We start from the raw sequence: 21,065 nt of genomic DNA on the forward strand, positions 1-21,065 counted from the left end.
AAGCACTAGAACTTCCTGTTTATAATTTCAAATGTCATAAGTTGAGTACAGAAGGCTATTAAATCACGGCATCCTACTCTGCTCTAGAAGCAATAGAAGTTCTGCCCCTAAAAAAATGAAATCAGAAGGCAAATGGTCTAGGAGCAACGCTACGGTGAGTGAGAAATGAGGAGCCTATTCATCTCCAGTTGCTGACTTAATATTGAGAACGATGACTAGTTTTAGACTCTTCTCAATCACTAACAGGTCAGTATTCTACTTATCTATGAAGATGCAGAGCAACCTTGACATTCTAAATAATGCCAATAAAAATAAAAACTTTTATATAAAATTCAGTCAGCTAACTAGACAACATCCACTATGTACCTGACACATTACTAGGTACTAGGGACAGACTATTGAGTAAAACCACCAATTTTCTTTAGAAGGTCTAAATAGTAGCAACGGCATGCAGGGAGACCACTATGTGATAGCAGAAATAAATGCAAGGTAAGGGACTGCAGAGAGGAGGTGGGGAACAATTTTGGGGTCAGAGTGGTGGTATGAGGGACAGTTTCCGAAAGCAAGTAACCTAAGACGTAGGGGTTGAAGTAAAGAGTGAGTCTTTATTCAGGTGATAGACATAAAAAGAATTAGATTGATAGGTCTGGGGTTTGGTATAGCTGGCCCAGAAAGTACAGCGTAGATAAAAGAGAGAAGAGGAAGAGAAGGAGAATACAGATCACACAGGGCTTGTGTGCCATGCTGGAGAGACTCCTAATCAGATCGGCATTTTAGAGAGGTCACTGGTCACAGCACAGAATGTGATTTGAAGGGGGGGAGATGAGAAGCAGGAAGTCTAAGTGAGAAAGAATAAGCACCTAAACTTAAAATAGTTACATATTTAGAAGAGAGAATCAACAGATTTGGCAAAGAACAAGATTTGAGAGTAATAGATAGCTAAGAAAGAAGGCAATATATACGGATTCCTAGCTTTTGAGCTTAGGAAACTAGATGATAGTGTCGAAACCAAAATCAGGAATACAAGAAAAGAATATCTAAAAAAGAGAGTAGTGGTGAGTTACAAAATGTTAGGGCCAAAATTCAGATCCTGACATCTTTTGGAATATCTGCTCATTCACTCTCTCTTCTCTATCATACATCACATGACCCCATCCCCTTTCACCCAGAGCCCCAGGTAAAAGACCAGCGATGGACCTCTAATCCAGTATGGGTTGAGGACTGGAGCCAGCAGAGGTTCTTCCTTTGGACAGGAGTTGTAAGGATTCTGTAGTCGAGGCTGCCACCTTTCAGGGTGGCACCTGAAACCCTGGTCACATCCAGAGAATGAAAGCTGTCTGGAGAATTGGGAGAGAAAAGGAGGGAGAAGAGAAGTGGGGTGGAAATTGAGGAAAGGCAGAGATGAGCACAAAATGGAGGGAAAAGGGGCAAGAAGGAAATACATACACGAACCAGCTCAGTTTCTGAGAGCTCTCTAGATCCTGACCATAGTCCCCTGCAAGGTGAAACTGAGTTCTTGCCCTTAGACTTCTTAAGAAATGCCACAATCCTAATAAAAGGCCTTTGTAGCTTAGCTCAGTGAGTCATGTAAAATGCTGAGGTTCAGGTGCATGTCCAAACACCAAAGGGAGCTAAATATGAGAGTGTACATCTTACAGGAAAGATTTGCATCAGAGAGAGATTATAGGGTCCAGAATAGTGACAGTAGTTAAACTTGCTAGTCAGGCTAGAGAGTGTAGTGTCAGAAGCTAAAGAAAGAACTGAAGGGGAACACCAGAGTACAGGTCAGAATCCTATTCAAGGAAACTGATGAATAGGTAGGGAGGAGCTAAACTCAGTGGCTGTGAGGTAATGGGAAGGTAGCAGGTCAGGATCACAATGGCTATACTATTAGGAGCAAAGATGTTATTCTGATAAGGAAAAGAAGACAGTGAGAAGCAGTTAAAGGAGGATGATGGGGATGACTGGGTGGCTCAGTGGGTTAAGTGCCTGCCTCTGGCTCAGGTCATGACCTCCAGGGTTCTGGGATGGAGCCCCCCCGCAGAGGGCTCCCTGCTCAGTGGGGAGGCTTCTCTCTCTTCCCCTTTGTTCCTCTCCACCACTTGTTCTCTCTCTCTCTCAAATAAATTATAAAAAAAAAAAAAAAAGAAAAAAAAAGAAAGGATGATGAGTGTTCAGGTACAAACTAAACAAGTTTAACTGAGTTACATTCAGATAGAGGGAGAGTCAGAAGCAATCAATAAAATACGTAATAAAAGAAAGGGACATGGCAAATTAAGAGTGACTGGCCCTGAACAGAAGGAGAAAAGAAAAACTAACTCCTCCGCACCCCTCCCTCACACCAGCCAAGTCCAATAAGAACAAACTATCAGTCTAGGGTTCCTTTTAGAAGAAACAAAGACTCATAAGAAACTTTAGAGTTTCATCATATGCCACTTTTTAAATACCAAAATACAAGGAAGATCATATCTAAAACAATGACTGCCATCATAAAATGTTAGATGTTAAAAGGCTAAATGTCTACAAAAGGCCTGGCTCTACCAAAAATACAAAATAAGTTAAGTAATTGCCAATTTAGTAAATATTTAAGGAGTGTAAATAGTATTATAACAATATACAAAAACATGTCAACTGTGGCTTTGTAATTAACAGATAAACACATTACGCACGTTGCCAAGTGTCTGTGTCAAAAGGGTATGTATGTATGACCTTTTATGCCCACCAACAGTGAATAAGACTGCCTGTCCATGTAGTGACGCCCTTAGTCCAAGAGACGATGTTTTACATTGCTCAGCCTATCCCTTCCTGTTATAGGAGTTATCTATTTAATAAAGGTATTATCAGTAACTACAGTAAGAGAAAAGCAAACAAAAAAAGAAGAGAAAATGTGATAGGACAAATAGAAATAAAGGAAAAAAATTCAATAGTTACATAGGCAGAACCATGCTCTTGGGTGCCTTGTCTCCCTCTTGGTAAAAATATCATACTGAGTTTTTATTGGAGATCTTTAAAGTTAACCTAAGGTTTCAAGAAATTATTTACTACTTGATTTCTTTAATGCACTAGAGAAAAATAATCCAAATAAAGAGTACAGATTTACGAAAGGGACTTATAAGCCACAGTACAGATTGTTGCAGATGCTGTAGCCATAAAAAATCATAATAAACATATATGCTCAAGGAATTTGGGAAGTAAACGAGAATGAGAAATATTACACTTCTTCCATACTTGGACCAGTGTCTGTAGCTTTTAGGTTTCAGAGCTGAAGAATGAAAACAGGACTTTTTTTTTTTTTTTTAAATTAATTTTTATTGGTGTTCAATTTACCAACATACAGAAAAATACCCAGTGCTCATCCCGTCAAGTGTCCACCTCAGTGCCCGTCACCCATTCCCCTCCAACACCCGCCCTCCTCCCCCCTTCCACCACCCGTAGTTCGTTTCCCCGAGTTAGGAGTCTTTATGTTCTGTCTCCCTTCCTGATATTTCCCAACATTTCTTCTCCCTTCCTTTATATTCCCTTTCACTATTATTTATATTCCCCAAATGAATGAGAACATACACTGAAAACAGGACTTTGAAACAAATTCAGCCTTCAGCATTTGTCAGACATCTTCTTAGAGATAGATGGTGATGAGGAGGGAAGGCAAGCTTAGGAACCCATGAGTGAGAACAAAAACCATTTTGGTTCTATTAGCACAGTTAGTTCTGCAAAGTCAGCTAGGCCATGGAGGAACTACAACTTCAAAAATCCATCAATAATTATGATCAAATAAAGGGTTTTACACAATGAAAATAATACTGCTAACTTTGAAAACACCACCACTACCAAAACCACTTTATCACTCCCTTCTTGAAACAGTCTCTTGGTTTCCTAGATTCTAAACTTCCTTGGCTCTTTCTCCTCCCCTGGCTACCTTTCTTCAGTCTCTTTGACTTATTCTTCCCCATCTCTCTGAGATTGAAGTCCACAGTGTCTTGGAATGGTCATGCCTCTTTCCTTGGCTACTTAGAGTTATTTCCAACTTCAGACACTTTTTCTGGGCTAGATATTAATATATCTAACCCACTTTTCTGGGTTAGATATTAACATATCATACTGGTCATCTTGTTCTGACTTCCCCGGCAATAACCACAAAACCTGGACACTCTAGGAAAAGCCCTGCCTGAAGGGAATGGAGAAAGACTCTGGGGGAGTCTCAGCTGGCTAAGCCTTATGTCAAGATGGGAACCTATGAAAGTCAGTTACCATCTCTTTAGAGCGCAGCTGAGGACTAACTGTGGTCTGCATGGTTCAAGAGTTGTGGCAGAAGTTAACTGTCGCAGGGCAGGGTACAGCCAGAATACAGGACTCACTAAGGGAGTAGGGGAAACCCAGAAAGGAAAAAAAACACTCAAGAGATTTCTAAACCTGGAGCACTCGTACAAAGAACTGATTCAAAGCAGGTCAGAGAAACAAAAAATATGTGAAGTGAGGGTGGAGCTATCTACAAAACGTTTGTGGGTAAAGCCTAAACTAAAACATTAACTGCTAAGACAACCACTCCTGGTAGAAAAATAATAAAACCCAGAATCTCTATTACTTAACTTCTATAATGTCCAGGGTAAAATCCAGAAGGACATAGTATATGAAGAACCAGGAAACAGAAACACTTTCCTTCTCTGTAGGCAAAAATGGCTATTACCAATATCCTCAATGATTCATACATGCATATATCTGTAAAAATTCTCCTTAATGAGTTATGATCTTATCAGAGAAATAAAAAATCCCAGCAAAGAGAGAGAAATATTAAAAAACTGTTAACTGATTCAGCCAGAGAATATCTATCACTGGATAAAAGACTAGAGGATATTCACAAAGTCTCAAAGTTATTATCTCACAAATTACTTAATAACTGCAAACAGAAAAAGGTGGCTTTACAATGGAGAAATCTGGCAGACAACATCCAAACCCACTGACTAGGGTTCAGCATCACTAGTAAAGGGACAAGCATGGATATGACACAATGTAGTATTATTCTTTTTATACTATACAATTACAATTTTTCATTAGGTTTGAAGTATTTTTCAAACAGTTGGAGGGAAACACAGACAAAGAATAAAAGTTAAAATTTTGAGTATTATATATCAAGGAAGAATGAAAGCAGTTGTCCTGGGATCCATTCACTCTTTATCAGGAAGAAACTGTAGGAAAAGTAGATAAAGAAGTTTAGCATACTTGCTAATAATATACTGTTAACTGGTCCTCCTAGTAAGCAGGCTAATGATTTTTGTTAGGAGGAAAGTCCTCACCTGAATAATGTTCTTAGCAGGCTATCTCTTGTTAAAGGGCGCTTATAGTAAACAAACCCCAAAACCTATAGATTTATAAGTCATGGTCCAATGGAGAAAATCACTTAAGCTATCCAACCCTGGGGACTAGAGTGGAGAAATTTCAAAATCTAAATGCATTTTGCTATGAGGTAATAACTACACTTCCTCATTTAGAAATCTTGTCTACTCTGGGCCACAAAGTACCTGTCTGACGTAGAAAGGAAGGACATGTGGCATACCCAGTCCCAGATCTGTCTCCTTGCTTCACATGCCTTTGACTGCATGTCTTTGAAACTATGAGTAAAGCTGGACTCTAGCTAAGATCTCTAACATGTGTCTGATTGGATTCTTTGTATTGGCTGACAGGCAAAAGATCAAAAATAATTATGATCAAAGACTAACTTTAATTAATACTACTACTTTAGTAGGATAAGTGAACTAAATGTTAATTTGATACAGATAATGAACACACTATCCTCACAGGAAAAATAAGGCATTTTTTACCCTACGAACTTAAAGGAGAAAACAACCAAAAATATATAAAATTACCGAGAAACTTCTCAACAAATTTTTAAAAAGCAAACATAACTAGAAATATCACAAAATGCTAATATATGAAAATATATCATGATAAACCTGTAAGCCAGTGAGTGTACACAACCCAGAACTCTTCTAAACATGTCCTGTGAAATAAGAATCTGCGTCATTTACAGAGCTGTGGTGAAAATCAAATGACAGGATATAAATATTATCATAATCTACACCATTTTTCCTATTTGTGGTCCTACGAATGCCAACCACTTAGAAACAGGCTATGAAGAAGCAGGAGACCAGGCAATCCTAACAGCTGATGCAAGCTCCAAGGTTGGTCTGAGTGGGAGACTCGAGAACGTCCAAAGAGAGGAAGAATGAAACAAAATTAGAAAGTTTTAAAATAGAGAAGTAAGGGTAGCAGGCACAGCAAAGTCTCACAGAACTTGCATGTTCTCTGTGTACAGGAATACTCAGCTTACAGAAAGGTAACAATCTCAGCGAGGAACAAGTAAGAAAAAATAAGCATAGAGAGCTGTGCTCACATTTAACTGTGAGGAATTAAAGAATCTGAAAATATGTTGCACATCTTTGGGTCTTTGTTTCCTACATGAAGATGAGTATCATGTTTATTATATATCCTCATCGAATCTCTAGGAAAGTGGAATCTAGATATATTTCAGGAAGTTCTTGTCTAATTGAAGCAGCACAATTAAGCAGCTACCTCCATTCACTTCATAATCCATTCCTAATCACTTCATTACCATCCACCTAATAGCTTTTTGACCTTAGGAAAGCTGCTTGACTTCTCTAAGCTTCAGTTTAATATTCTGTAAGATTAGGACAAGAATGATATCAACCTCATAAGACAGTGAATATAAAAGACACAATGTAGTATCTGGCATATAGTAAATGCTTAATAAAAGCCAGGCATTACCTTTGCTATTTAAGAAGGAATTTCTTGAACATTTTGATTGATTTCAGTATATGTATTAATTCTACCATCTCCTTCTCTAGCTAACTAACAGGCATCTGTAAAAGTTGATAAGCTACTTTAATATCCAAAGAAAAGGAACTCTTTCAGAAGACAGTACTTTACTAACATCAAAGGTAAAGGCATGAATACTATTAGAAAAGGCAGCAAAGACTTGGTATTCATACATTATAGTCCATAAAATTAGAACCTATGATTTTATAGTATCATAAAGATCAGGCCATTTTTTTTCTTGGCCAGAAAACACAAACTCCCATTTCTAAAAATATCTCAGGTTTCTTGAGGAAGTGAGCTTGTAACAAAATACCCTATTATCATAGAAGGCAAGTATAGGACAATATGTCACGAATAAGTCTATAAAAATATAGTGGTATATAAACCAAAGAAAAATTCATCTGGAAAAACAAATTACGTAGAGGCTTTTCTCCAAATTTAATTGAGACTGTAAGTTTTCTGTTTTGTGACTATTTCTTTGATACTCCCATGTAGATGATGAACACTTCCTGAAGAACTCACAAATGACGTTTCAATTAAAAAAAAAAATCCTCTGTACATTTGGTTCTTTTAGAAAAGTACCCTACTTTTGTAAAAAGAATTATGAACAAGAAATAAAATTTCAAATGTGGGAAAAGCATACACTCTTTCTAGTATACTTTTTATTCTGGTTTTTACATTTCAATGTAATCCAGTTTTTACATAACATTATGAAAGAAGTCGATGTCAGAGTACCGAATCTAGACCACTACTACTAAGAATTTGAAGAATATACATACTATTCATTTTACAAATGCAAGGAATATATAGGCTATGAATTTTAGCTTTCTATGAAGCAACAATCCCACAGTGGTCCTTAATAATCATAGTAAACCAGGAAATCAAAGAAACAAGGTCACAACACTGCAATCTCATAAACCTATAAACTTTAATTATCACTGAGTCTGATTTCCTATAGCTGATGAACTTGAAGAATAACAGAAAATAACGTTCACATACAGATCAAATAGGACTTTTCTTTCTAATTAAAATAAATTTACTATTGAGAGCTACAGAAAGATTAATAAATATATTTTGATCTCAAACTCTTTACACACTGCATATAAACTTATTGTATATATCTTTTCCAGGGTAAAATAAAAGCAGCAGTTAAACAGCCGTTTAAAGCATCTGAATAATTTAGGACTACAAAAATGACTATTCAGAAGAAATTACAGGGAAAAATTTAGGTAAGGAATGTAATTTAGTAAGGATCTTGGTTAAGAGAAAGTGAAAGAGAAAAGTGGATAAATCACAATTTCTCATCTTAGTGCTACACTAAAAAAACTACAGATTTTAATTCTTGGAGGAATTTCATGGGAAAAAAGGCACATGAAAAAGCCTACATGTGTGATCCATATTGACACAAACAATAATATGGACTCACATAGAGAATATTTAGCTAAATGATTAGATAAAAGAGGATTAAAATTTTGAGAAAGAAAAGATACAGTGAATGGATTCTATGAATTTTGTAGACTTGTGAATATAAAACCAATTAAAAATACCCCACAAAAAACATAGTCAAAGAACCACCATGCCCCACCACTATTTCTACTCGGATTAACTGTGATAACTTTGTCCTATAAAACACTTTACCACTCCTTCCAAAGGAAAAAATGGTGTGAAGCTTTGATGATCTAACTCAATTAAAATATTGTTAGAGAATTCTCTTGCTCTTTTATCTGTCTCAAAAGTTGAAGTTATACCAAAATATAATAGTCAAACATACATGCAAAATGACCCTGCAATTAAGATAATTGTTGGTACCAAATGTTGTTTTTAAGTTCTGCAATAAAACAGTCTCCCAGACATTTAATAGTATGTCATTTGGTAAATGAAAGTTTCCACAAAGTAAGAGCAGTGAGAAGACCTAAAAATTATGCTAGTGAAGAGTCTGGCTGAAAGAAATGAAAATACAGATCATTTTTGTCCAACACTAATTTTATTTCAAGTTACTACAGAGCTGAATAAAATGCTGACATCACCACACAAAAATTTATTGAGCTGGCAATAGGCAAAGCATGATGTCAGCCACCAATATTACCATCTGCATTACCAAACAGCACAAATGCTTTAATTCTTGAACTTAATGTCAACTATGTGTAAAGTTAGAGTGAAAATTAAAATTTCAGGCATGAGGCATTATTAAGCGTAGATGAGTTTACTTTGGCATAGGTTCTATGTAAATTATTATAGTACTTTAAACAAATTCAGTAAAAAACATGGAAAAATGCAACCTTAAACATACTACTATTTTCTAAATGTGCTACATTCTTCACCAAATAGACCCATAAAAATAAGTGTCAGTCAACTGGCAATAATATTCAAATAACCAATATCACACACACACACACACACACACACACACACACACACAGCAGGCTGAGAGGAAACACAGAAACACACACATATATATATACACACACTCACACAAGGCCTTACCTTCATAGCATGAATTTCTTCAAGCAATCGTTGTGCTCGTCTCTGGTTTTTTAACAGTGCATCTTCAGTACCTCTGTGAAAATACATGAAAATATACAGCCAGGTATTTTAGACTCAGATCATAATGAAAAGTCTCTTCATTTCTCTTAGAAAAGCATAATCTCTAAATAACAAACATTGTTATCCTACACTACCCAACACAGATACCAATTCCATCAACAAACCCAAGTTTTTGGCAAATATAAGCACTATTTGACATTATATTAATGACTATTACTACTAGTAATAGTCATTGGCCTTTTAATTCCTTAATGGAAAGCTGAATAATATATTTTTTTAAAGATTTATTTATTTATTTATTTATTTATTTATTTATTTATTCATTCATTCATTCATTCATTCATTCATTCATTCATGATAGAGAGAGAGACAGAGAGAGAGAGGCAAAGAGAGAAGGGAGAAGCAGGCTCCATGCCAGGAGCCCGATGCGGGACTCAATCCCGGGACTCCAGGATCGCAACCTGGGCCAAAGGGAGATGCCAAACCGCTGAGCCACCCAGGGATCCCCTGAACAATACTTTTTAATCAACTGTTTAATGGCACATTTTATTTGATGTAACATAAGCTGAATTCATGGGCTATAACTAAAGGTCAGATGTAGTTTTATTAAATAAAATTTGTTCTCTGGAATTAAAAGAGTACATAAAGAGAAATATCTGATTACATCAGAGAGAAAGGTTATTTATGATAGAATAAGAAATTAATCAGGAACAAATTACATGTGAAGACTAAATATTTAGGTTGAAAGCATTAAAACTGTAATATGCTTACTCTAATACTAATGATAATGAAATTAGAAAATATTAAAAAATAGATGGAACATAGTATTTTGATAAGCACTTCCACAAGGTAATCAAGATTTCAAATTATTCAGTAATTCAAGGAATAAAGTGATATAAAACCTTTAAAACTGATTCAAGGAATTACTAGATTTATTAAACATCAACCTCTTAAAATAACTTCCAACAACATAAAATTCATAAATAATTCCAAAGGACCTTCATTCTGTAAAGGCCAGAAGGAGCACTCTGGGGAAAAAAACCAAAAAAACAAAAAAACAAAAAAAAAAAACCAGAAGAATTTATTGTGTATCTTAAGTGAATGTGGCCCAAACCATATAAGGACATGCTGACACAGCACACTGTATTCCACTCAAATCCTCTCTCCATATAAAACAAAGTGCTGTATGAGTAAGAACCTCAATTATTCCTTCTCGTCCCACCCTCAAATTTGTAAATACTGAATAAAAACAACTTCTGACATTTTATTGGTCATAGGATCATGACTTCAAGTGACTAACTTTTTTGACTTCAGTCTGCCAACACTCCTGACGAGTTTTCGGATAACCAACACTCGGATTCTCTTCACTTCTTTTCTCATCTTCACAACCTTTGAGGAATAAAAACAAAATTAGAAAGGTTCTCTTTTAATTCAAGAAGAAACACTTCATGTTGAGTCTTAATATTACAGTTTAACTCCAGTCACTTTAACCAAATTTTCAACCATATTCACAGTTTGATGAAATCAAACTTCTTCCATAAACAGTGAAGGAGTAAATCAACATTCTAAAAATGTGTCTGAGGACTTAAGAGAAACAAGCTATGATTTTTTTTAAAAAGTCACAGCATTCTCGATGATTAGTATTTTAACAGTGGATTTATATTTTGTGCTTGGAAAATAATAAATGGCAAGTTCCCTGAGATTACAGAGCATCACACTCCTCTTTGGACGCTTGTGATTTAAAACAAGCTTTACCCATACTGGCAGGAATTTAATTTACTGAATGAGTGTTTATATTATCCAAAGCAAATGTGTGAAAGTGGTAATATTTTACTTATTTATACAGAAACCCTTGCATTTTTTTCCAGTAATAAATATCAAGCATTAACTTTAAAAGAAATGTTAAAAACTTAAGAGTGCATGTATACACGCACACACACTGACAGATGCTTTAAATCATCCCGTTTGACAAAAGTGCTGAAGTCTAAGAACAGAAAAACAGAAAGAGTGGCCAAGAAGTGAAAATATTCTAACGATGAAGAACTACATGTTTAAGAGTACTTACTTAGTTAGTACAACGGGATGCTATCATTTTGAGTTTATATTCTGCCTGTCATTATTAGGAGTCATATATCTTATCAATTCTATAATGTCCTTCTTTCTGTTCTCTAATTAAAGAACTATGTAAAATTCAGGACAGATGTAATCTTTCCTAACAAATCTTCCAATGACTTCTTCAAGTAGAGATATCCCCTCCAACCTCTGTATTCCCAAGAAACTTTGTAGGTAGGATCTGTATCACTGTACTGTTCCTAACTGCTAACTGCTCATGTGGCCATCTTATTCTATAGCCTGGGCACTCCTAGAGGACAGGGGCCTTGTGGCATTTGATGTTTTCTGAGCCTTGCAAGAGTGCCTGGCACATAGAATCCCTCAGATTCTCCTTGTCAAAATAGCAATATCAATATCATACTGCTTCTTCAAGGCTCTTGCATTTGGCTTTAACATATTCTTTTACTCTCAGTATATTGCATCCCCTTTGTCAGTGAAAATACTGGCGATCAATGTACAATTTATCTCTGCCCTAACTTTTGCCACCAGTCTCGGTGACACAGATATCCATTATTATATCCTCACTTGTTGAATTTCTTTTTTCATGATCTAATCTTATTCAATCTCAGCACTCACGTCCAAGGTCACACTATAGTCCTTGTTATCACCATAAGGGTTCTAATTTTATAACCATTAATTCAAATACTCTACACTGAGATCACAATGCCTATCAGTTTCCTTGTTCAACTCCACCTACCAACACCATCTTTGACTTCACTGAGACCAACAAGTTCACTGATTCCTGTACTTTATTTTAAAAGATCAGTTCTGTTCTTTTCAATTTTCCTACTACTAGTCAGCTTATATACATGATCCACACTTGCCAATATCTTAAACTCCATCCTTCCTGTTAGCAATCTCTCTAGTTAATCCTGGATGAAAACATCATCCTGAGTTGTTTTTCTCCCCCAAAGACTTATTTATTTACTTTAGAAGGGGGCAGAAGAGGGAGGGAGGATCCTCAAGTAGACTCCACACTGAGTGCAGAGCCAGAAGGGCTCAATCCCAGGATCCCAAGATCATGACCTGAGCTGAAACCAAGAGTTGGCAACCTAACCAACTGAGACACCTAGGCACCCCTCATCCTGAGTTCTTTTTTCGCAGTGCTCCCCCCCCTCCCGCCCCCACCAAGAGCTGGGAAATACTTGATATATTCTATCTACTTTAAATTCATTATAATTAACCTAAAATAGGTTCCTACACTCTTAGCCAGCCTATTATATTTTTTGGGTCAATTCTTCTATAATGACTATTAAACCTTTGCCTGCTTTCTCAAACAGCTGAACTTCCTCTTTCTCTTTTCCAATTTTATGGAGAAAATGAACATCAGAGGGGAACCATCATCTTTCTACCACCATGAATGCAAATTTACGTGTATCATCTACTGTCCTCTATAACAAAGTTATAAGAAATTCTCCCACACAGTATCTGACATTCATCTCCTTCCTAGTTGTGTTTTGGATCTCATCTTTTCTGCCTTCCTAGAACCTGTACTACGGACTACCCCTTTACTCTAGCACTGTCAATCTCTTCAATGGATGTTTCTATTAATTTTTCATTGTCCTTGACTCACTTTCACTAGAGGCAAGACAAAACATCCTCACTATAAAGATCACTAAGAGTACCCTCTTTCTATAACTGCCCCAGAGCCAAGCTTTCAGAGGCTCAAACTCTCCATTTTTGCATGCCACATAATTCCAGTTAGATTTCCATTTCTATTAGTCCACTAAAAACTGTTACAATAGACACCAATGATTTCTAAAAAGTCCCTCAAATACAACAGAAATGTTTCAGGCTTCACTTTACTTGCAATTTCAGGAGCATTTGACATTTTTGAGCACTTTCTTTCTTTCTTTTTTTTTTTTTTTTAAGATTGTATTTATTTATTCATGAGAGACATACAGAGAAAGAGAGGCAGAGACACAGGCAGAAGAAGCAGGCTCCATGCAGGGAGCCCGACGTGGAACTCGATCCCAGGTCTCCAGGATCAGGCCCTGGGCTGAAGGCGGCGCTAAACTGCTGAGCCACCTGGGCTGCCCTTTTGACCACTTTCTAGGAACATTTTCCTCTTCTTTTCATGATAAAATACTCTCCAGGGTTTCATCCATCCCCTCGAGCCACTCTACCTTGGTCTTTGAACATTCATCCACTCTTACCAGTCATAAGTTCAAGGGGCAGCCCTAAGCCAATCTTCTTTTAACAATATACTTTTTAGACCTAAGTGATCTTACCTGTATAATTCCTACCTAAACAAACTGACTCAATAATTTCTGCCTTTAGCTAAGATCTCTCTAGCTCCAGACCTAACTGTGCAACTGCTTGATATTTCCTTTTGAGCATGCTTAAAATAACCTATGATGCACACTTGAACCCATGTTCTTCACCTCCAAATGGATTCCTTTTTTGTTTTAAATTTTAGAGAAAAGAACAACCCTTTGTTCAATTAAAAACTGAGGGTTCATCTTAAGCTTTCTTTTCTAGATCCCTCACAACGAATCTGTTATCAAGTCATGGTAATTTTATCTCCTAAATATATCTCAAATTGTACCACTTCTTCCCCTATCGTGACCTCCTAACTCTCTTGGCTGAGTTACTGGTAACTGGTTTGTCTTTATCCATTCTTGCCCCTCTCTAACCAGTTATCCACATTTCACTCAGAATACATATCTTCACACAGATTTGACGACAGAACTTTACTTAATTAATTCTCTTTGGTGGTTTCTAGTTTGTCTTAGGATGGCCACATGGGCCTTCTTTAACTCCTCTGTCTTCACCATGCTCCCACCTACCACCAGGTCTTTACACTTGTTTCCTCTGGTAGGACTGCTCTTTTCATCACTTTCATTTTATCCTTCTGATTTTGGTTCAACGGTTATTTCTCAGTGAAATCATTTCTGACCTTCTAGAGAGGGTTAAAATCCCCCTTTATAAGTACTTAAGAGTGCTTCTAGAACTTATCATGACCATTATTCTAAGTTTAATATTCTACTTGTAATATGATTACAATCTGATGTGTCCTCTTCCCAGTAGGTTATAAATTCCATGAAGGTCAAGTGTCTGGTTTTATTCAACATTACACTACCATCTAACGTATTGACGATACAGCGTGAAGTTTCAATAAACCTATATTATTTAAGTAACCAGAAAGGTTGTAATACTTGTTCGTTCACTGTTTCAAATGCCTAATAAATTAACAAAGTTCAGAGTAATCAGGTTTCTTTCCCACTAGATAGGCTAACTCCTTTGGAATTTATTTTGAAGTTAGGTTTAGAAAAGAAATTTACTGCATATTAAAAAGCCATTTAGACTAGGTTTAAGTGAAAAAAAAATTCTTACATTTCATATGTAGGAAAATGGGAGTTTATGACACATAACTTGAAAGTCATTTATAAAATAAATTAATAGTGAGTGATAAATTATGCACCAGAATGTATTAACAACTGTTTCTAACTGCTATACCCTGCAGGCGCATAAGATGATTATATGCTTTTTGCTAACTGCTGTTAACCAAACTTAACTAACGAAATACAGTGAACAGAGTTGGTCCTCAGTTACATTCCAATCATGGGAAAGCTAAACTCCAATTTTAAAATTCCAATTTAAGAAGTACTATGTTTGCCATTATTGCATTAGGGAATTCTAAAAGAAAAGGGAATGCTTTATATATGTAGCTGCATGCCAAAACCAAAAAATCCTTTTCTAGCTTATTGACTTTTCCAAGATTTGTGTGTAGGCAGTAGGAAAATTTGATTAAGTTTAATACATTTGAAAAAAGTAAGTACATTCATTTTATGTAACAATGGAAATTTTATTTTTATTTTTTTTACAACTGCCTACCCAAAGCACTTTGCTTTCTTCAAGCATTTAACTTTATTTTTGCAAAACTGACAAACAGGTACCAAGAGCCTCTTAGTTAGGATTCAAAATTCATTTGCACTTAGGAATTAGGAAGTTGGTTGACAAGAAACCCACAAGTCAACAGACAGGCCTAAAACATTCAATACTGTCAGTAGGCCGATGCACTACTTAAGAGCAATGTGCTCTGGTTTTCCAACCAAAAGCAAACAGACCTACCATTGTTAGAAATGTGAAGAAAGTATGATACTGTCTGGGAGGGAAGGAAGGAAAGAGAAATAGATCAAGGAGAAAATAAAGGCCTAATAATGGAATGAAATGTGTTGACAAAGAAGAAACAGGAAAAAAAAGAGAAGGGAAGACCTTGAAGAAAGAAACTGAATGACAAATCTCCAGGAGAAGAGTGAACGTAAACATAGGAAAGGGAGCCTCAGAGAGCAAAAGCTGGCTGGCAGGGTTTTAATTCAAGGAGATTCCAAAGAATCTCCAGTTCAGGGATGAGAAATCCAATTTGTATTAGAATAATTCAATTATGGGGACAGATGTTCATAGCCCAACAATGAATTGTGCAATTAAAGCCCCTTTCTAGGGGATCCCTGGGTGGCTCAGCGATTCAGTGCCTGCCTTTGGCCCAGGGCGCGATCCTGGTCCCAGGATCGAGTCTTACGTTGGGGTCCCAGCATGGAGCCTGCCTCTCCCTCTGCCTGTGTCTCTGCCTCTCTCTCTATGTCTATCATAAATAAGTAATCTTTAAGAAAAATAAAAATAAAATTAAAAATAAAACCCCTTTCTAGGGACACGTGGGTGGCTCAGTGGCTGAGCGTCTGCCTTTGGCTCAGAACATGATCCCAGGATCCAGGATCGAGTCTTACATCGGGCTCCTAGCATGGAGCCTGCTTTTCCCTCTGTGTCTCTGCCTCTCTCACTCTCTCTGTCTCTGTGTCTCTCATGAATAAATACAATCTTTAAAAAAAACCAAAAAAAAAAAAAAAAAACCAAAAACCTTTTTATAGTTCTACATTCCAAGTAGACAATGTAGATCAGTAGACAATAAAATAATTTTTTACAATGTGAGCCTTACTGTCTTACATTATATATATATCTAATAAACTAGCTTTCTCATTTTATAGTCTCTTATAAGCTATGGTTAATGTGAATTTGCTCTTGAAAGAACGAGCTATACTTTTGGGGTAATAAGGATAGCAAAGTTCTGATCTATAAAGCTGAAAGCAAATTATGGTCCAAAGACAAAAGCAACTATTACTTTGAATTGAATTTTAGTTAACTATCTGAGGGCCAGTCAAATAGACACCCTCTTTTGGTAATCCACTGACTTTGCATTACATTTAAATTAACCTGAAACAAACCCCCCCCAAAAAAATTGTTACTAGAAAACAATTAGTCCAAGACCTTAATATTGTTCTATGAGAGCTTAGAATGCTAAAAAAATCTGAGTATATCTATGTTTCATAGTGTACATTAAAACTTCTGGTTACTCATTACTTATCAGATTGCATACCAAATATATATATATATATATATATATATATATATATATATATATATATGACAACACATTCTGTCCATGAGGCTGTTACAAAATAGGTGCTCTCATATGCTGCTGATATGAATACAAACTGGGTACTCCTTCTGGAGGAAACTCTGGCAACATCTAACAAAAATCCTACTTCTAGGAATCCATGCAGAAGATACATCTTCAACGATAGGAAAGGCTATGCACAAGACTGTTCACTGCAGCATTCCTATAAAATGCTGCATAAAAGATAAAATAATGCATATAACTAAAGCACAAGCAATATGGTATTCTAAATCAATGCAGGAGATAAGCATGTATTATCATGAGTAAACCCTAAAACTGTGTGGTGAAAAGTAACTTCTAAAGGTATTTTTAAAGATTTTATTTAAGGATGCCTGGGTGGCTCAGTGGTTGAGCATCTGCCTTCAGCTCAAGGTGTGACCCTGGAGTCCCGGGATTGAGTCCCACATCTGGCTCTTTGCATGGAGCCTGCTTCTGTCTCTGTCTGTGTCTCTGCCTCTCTCTGTCTCTTTATGAATAAGTAAATAAAATCTTAAAAAAGATTTTATTTAATTACTAGAGAGAGAGAGAGAGAGAGATTGAGAGAGAAAGTGGGCACGTGCCCAAGTGGGAGAAGGGGGCAGAGGGACAAGCAGATTTCCCACTGAGTGCAGAGCCCAACTCTGGGCTGTCACTGATATCAAGATCAAGACCTGAGCAGAAGGCAGACACTAAACAGGCTGAGCCACCCAGGCGCCTGAAAAGTAACTTTTATAAAGATACTTGTGGTATGGCACTACATTAATACAGTAACAGGCAAAATTTAAAAATGTACAGCATAATACTATGGGTATATATAACATAATAAACACTGGTATATATGTTACTCAGTCAAAAAAATGTGGATGAGAAAATTACACTGAAAGAGTATGAATTACTTCGGAGACAGAAGAAGGTGGATGGAACTAAGCATTATATAGCAAAATATTGACACTTGATAAATACAGGTAGATTACAGGACATTTGTTACATCATTTTATGTATGTTTGAACTACTTTATAGTTGACAAAATTAATTACGGTATAATTACTAATTAATTATTGTATTAATTATACATAGGGCTTCTTATTTGGCCATTTGGATGATAACCTAGTGTTGAATTATATTTTTTACTTCTGATCAGCAGTAATTTAAAAATTCTAGAATGTTTGCGATTATCTACAACTTAATCATTACTGAGCATATGCTGCCACCTAGCAAAACTTCCCAGAACAGTTTAACAACTGAACAGAAAACGGTTCTCTTCTTATGGAAAGACCTTGATTTACTATTTCAGTTATGAAACACAATCTTTATAAATTCAAAAGCACATACATAGTTCTTGACATTCAAATCCTATACAATATGTGGAGGCAAATCATTTTATTCTCTGGTACTTTAGTTTCTAACTTTACTATGTAGTAAGAAGTGGAAAGCAATCGTCTAATGGGCTTCTTGGTAATTTGCTATCACGTATAAAATAACATCTGTTTCATATAAAGGCTCTTTGCCTTCTACAGAATTAAAGTACATGGTCAGATTGGTTCACTTCCTAGTTTTGATTTTGCATTTCACTGCTGCCTAAAGAAACAGGTGACTGTAGCAAATCCAACTCTGACTTACAAATTCCTTACTCACTAGATACTAGGCATTGTTGTTTCCAATTGGGCGACCTTTCTCTAATTCTAACCCAAAGGGAGGGCTAAAAGAGTAAAGTTAGGAGATTTCCCTCCCTCATGTGAACATTAAGTAACTCAAGTTGAGCTATCCATACTTTCATCTGCACAATGCTACTTGTTCATTATTACTTGCAAATAAGGTGGAATGCTTGAGGTTAGGAAATTGCTATAAATCAGTTAGGTATTCCCACTTCGAAGTTCATGTAAAGCATTGGTCAAAATAAAACAATTCAATAAATAAACATAATGTGAAGTAAAAAGGGATTTTTTTTAAAAGAAAAGGTAAAATTAAAAAGGTAAGATTTTATATACTTAAAAAGAATAAAGGTTATTTTAAGAACTTAGAAGTAGTTTGTAAATGTCAGCTTTTCAATTTTATAAATGTCATTTTTTTTGAAAATTTTTGAAAAGAATAAAAATATTAAGGGTAGAAGACACTGAAAGTTAGCATAATAGGTGCCTATGCAGGCAGGATTCTTATTTTCACAAAAGACATTTTGGGAAATAAATATGCAGGATTCTTATTTTCACAAAAGACATTTTGGGAAATAAATATGCTATTAATTAGATGGCCACATAACTATTTAAAGAAAAAGCCATAAGTAAAAAAATTATGTACAGATAACAAGTACCAATATTCCAAAGATGATACCAGAGATTTAAAAACATTTCAGAATCTGATGAAACCTATGGACTGCTTTCCTCCTAGAGGCGCACACACACACACACACACACTCAAACACCAACTTATACAATAATTTCAGGTAGTTATAGGATCCTTGAATTCCTATACCCCAGTTGAGGAGAGCTAATTTAAGTTACTAAGGATCATAAAAATGATGGCTCAAGTTTCTCACTGAACACATCAGTACTGAGAAAAAGCTTATAGACAGGTGGAGTAAAGAAATCTCTCACATTCACAGTCAAATATACACTCAGCAACTCTTAGAAGTGCTAAAAAGTGTTATAGGAGAGTACAGAGAGGTAAAATGTAAGTCAAACCCAGCTGCCCTGAGAAAATAACACGTAGAAATATGAAATGGACTGAGAAGAAAAAGAGTTTTGGGTAGACGGAAGAATATGTGCAAAGGAGGTGCATAACTCTATGCTACCTTGCAGAGGAGGGCCAGTGAGGCTGAAGTGTGGGGGTGGTGGGGCGTTCCTGGGGGAGCAGTGGTATACGATAAAGGGTAGAGGAGATGGCCTTATTTAGATTGGTCTTTACCAAAAGCAAAAGGAAACCATCCAATAGGCTGTATCAAGGAAGCAGTGAGATTGGATTTCTCTTTTGTAGAGGGCACTCCAGCTGCACTATGGAGATCAGACTAGGGGGTAGGGAAGAGTCAGGGAAGTAGTTGGAAGGCAGTTCTGGTGACAGATGTAACTTGGACTAGGATGGGACGGTAATGAAAAAGTAATGGGTAGGTTAAAATAGTGAATGTGAACTCTTTTGCAGATATATTTCTTCCCTCGAGAAGTTAATTATTTCTTTTACCAATGTTCTATGAGGCAGTTTCTCTTAATTACTATTTTACAGTGATGGCATTAGCCATTATCTGTCATATCTGCTGTATGTTTTCTTCTAATTGGCTTTTTTAAAATTGGGGGATGTTTCTCAATTTTTAGAAGCAAATCTCTATTTGTCTTCCCCTTTTAGATACTTTCCTCCCATTCGTTTAAATTACAACACCTTCCATCATCTCCACTCTTGCTGGCCTTTCCCCCCACCTTCATATAAGAATGTATAAGATTTACCTTAATGTGGGATGTGTACACCTATAATTTGTTACGTTCATCTAGTAGCCCAGCAAACCTGATCATTGAGCACATACATTGTAGGTGGTAGACAAATACATAAAAACAGAGAAAGAGGTAGAAAGTGTTCCAAGAGTAGAAAGTCGTTGCGTGAAGAAGAGATACCTGGCCCAGTCTGAGGTGAATTAGTGAGAAATTCCTAAAGATTAAAATTTAACTGTTTTGAAGAGGCTTGGGAATTAGTTAAGTGGAAAAAGGAAACACGGTAAGTGAAGACTGCTAAATGACTGCCATTAGAACTCTCTCAGCAATTTCAAAACCAAATGGGCAGCCCACTAGTGTTCCAAGGAATTCTCAAGGATATTAATCCAATTAAACTATTTTATATGTCCTAGGCAAACTAATGAGAAAAAGTCCACCAAATGTTTTCTGGAAGTAGAAGGTTAAGGTATGTTTACGAATATATGCTAAACATCTTCAGAATTTCACCCTTCATTGTAGTCTGTACCCCACTGCCAAGTGAAATCTGGATTTATTAACCTGCAGTAATACATTTTAGTTTCATTCCCTATTTAATCCCACAAGTTTTCATCAATGGAGAGTTCTCTAGCCCTATACCACCCAAGGGGGTTCCTTCTATCATCCCTCCTTGCCTTATTACCAGTCCCTCTGCCTGGAATGCCTTCTTCCCCTTCATCGAATCAGTGATTGTA

General features: G+C 36.3%; 1 protein-coding gene across 1 annotated transcript in view; it reads right to left on the reverse strand.

Annotated features, from left to right (window-relative positions):
• SRFBP1 (serum response factor binding protein 1) overlaps positions 1–21,065 on the reverse strand; it is a 60,771-nt gene that overhangs the window by 38,587 nt on the left and 1,119 nt on the right. The window contains exons 2-3 of the mRNA XM_041763689.1: positions 10,676–10,764; positions 9,316–9,388 (exon numbers count right to left, since the gene is read on the reverse strand). Coding sequence (XP_041619623.1) covers positions 9,316–9,388; positions 10,676–10,764 — 162 coding nt within the window. The remainder of the gene's footprint in view (positions 1–9,315; positions 9,389–10,675; positions 10,765–21,065) is intronic.

Source organism: Vulpes lagopus, chromosome 7 (genome assembly GCF_018345385.1).
Source record: "Vulpes lagopus strain Blue_001 chromosome 7, ASM1834538v1, whole genome shotgun sequence".
Classification (NCBI taxonomy): domain Eukaryota; kingdom Metazoa; phylum Chordata; class Mammalia; order Carnivora; family Canidae; genus Vulpes; species Vulpes lagopus.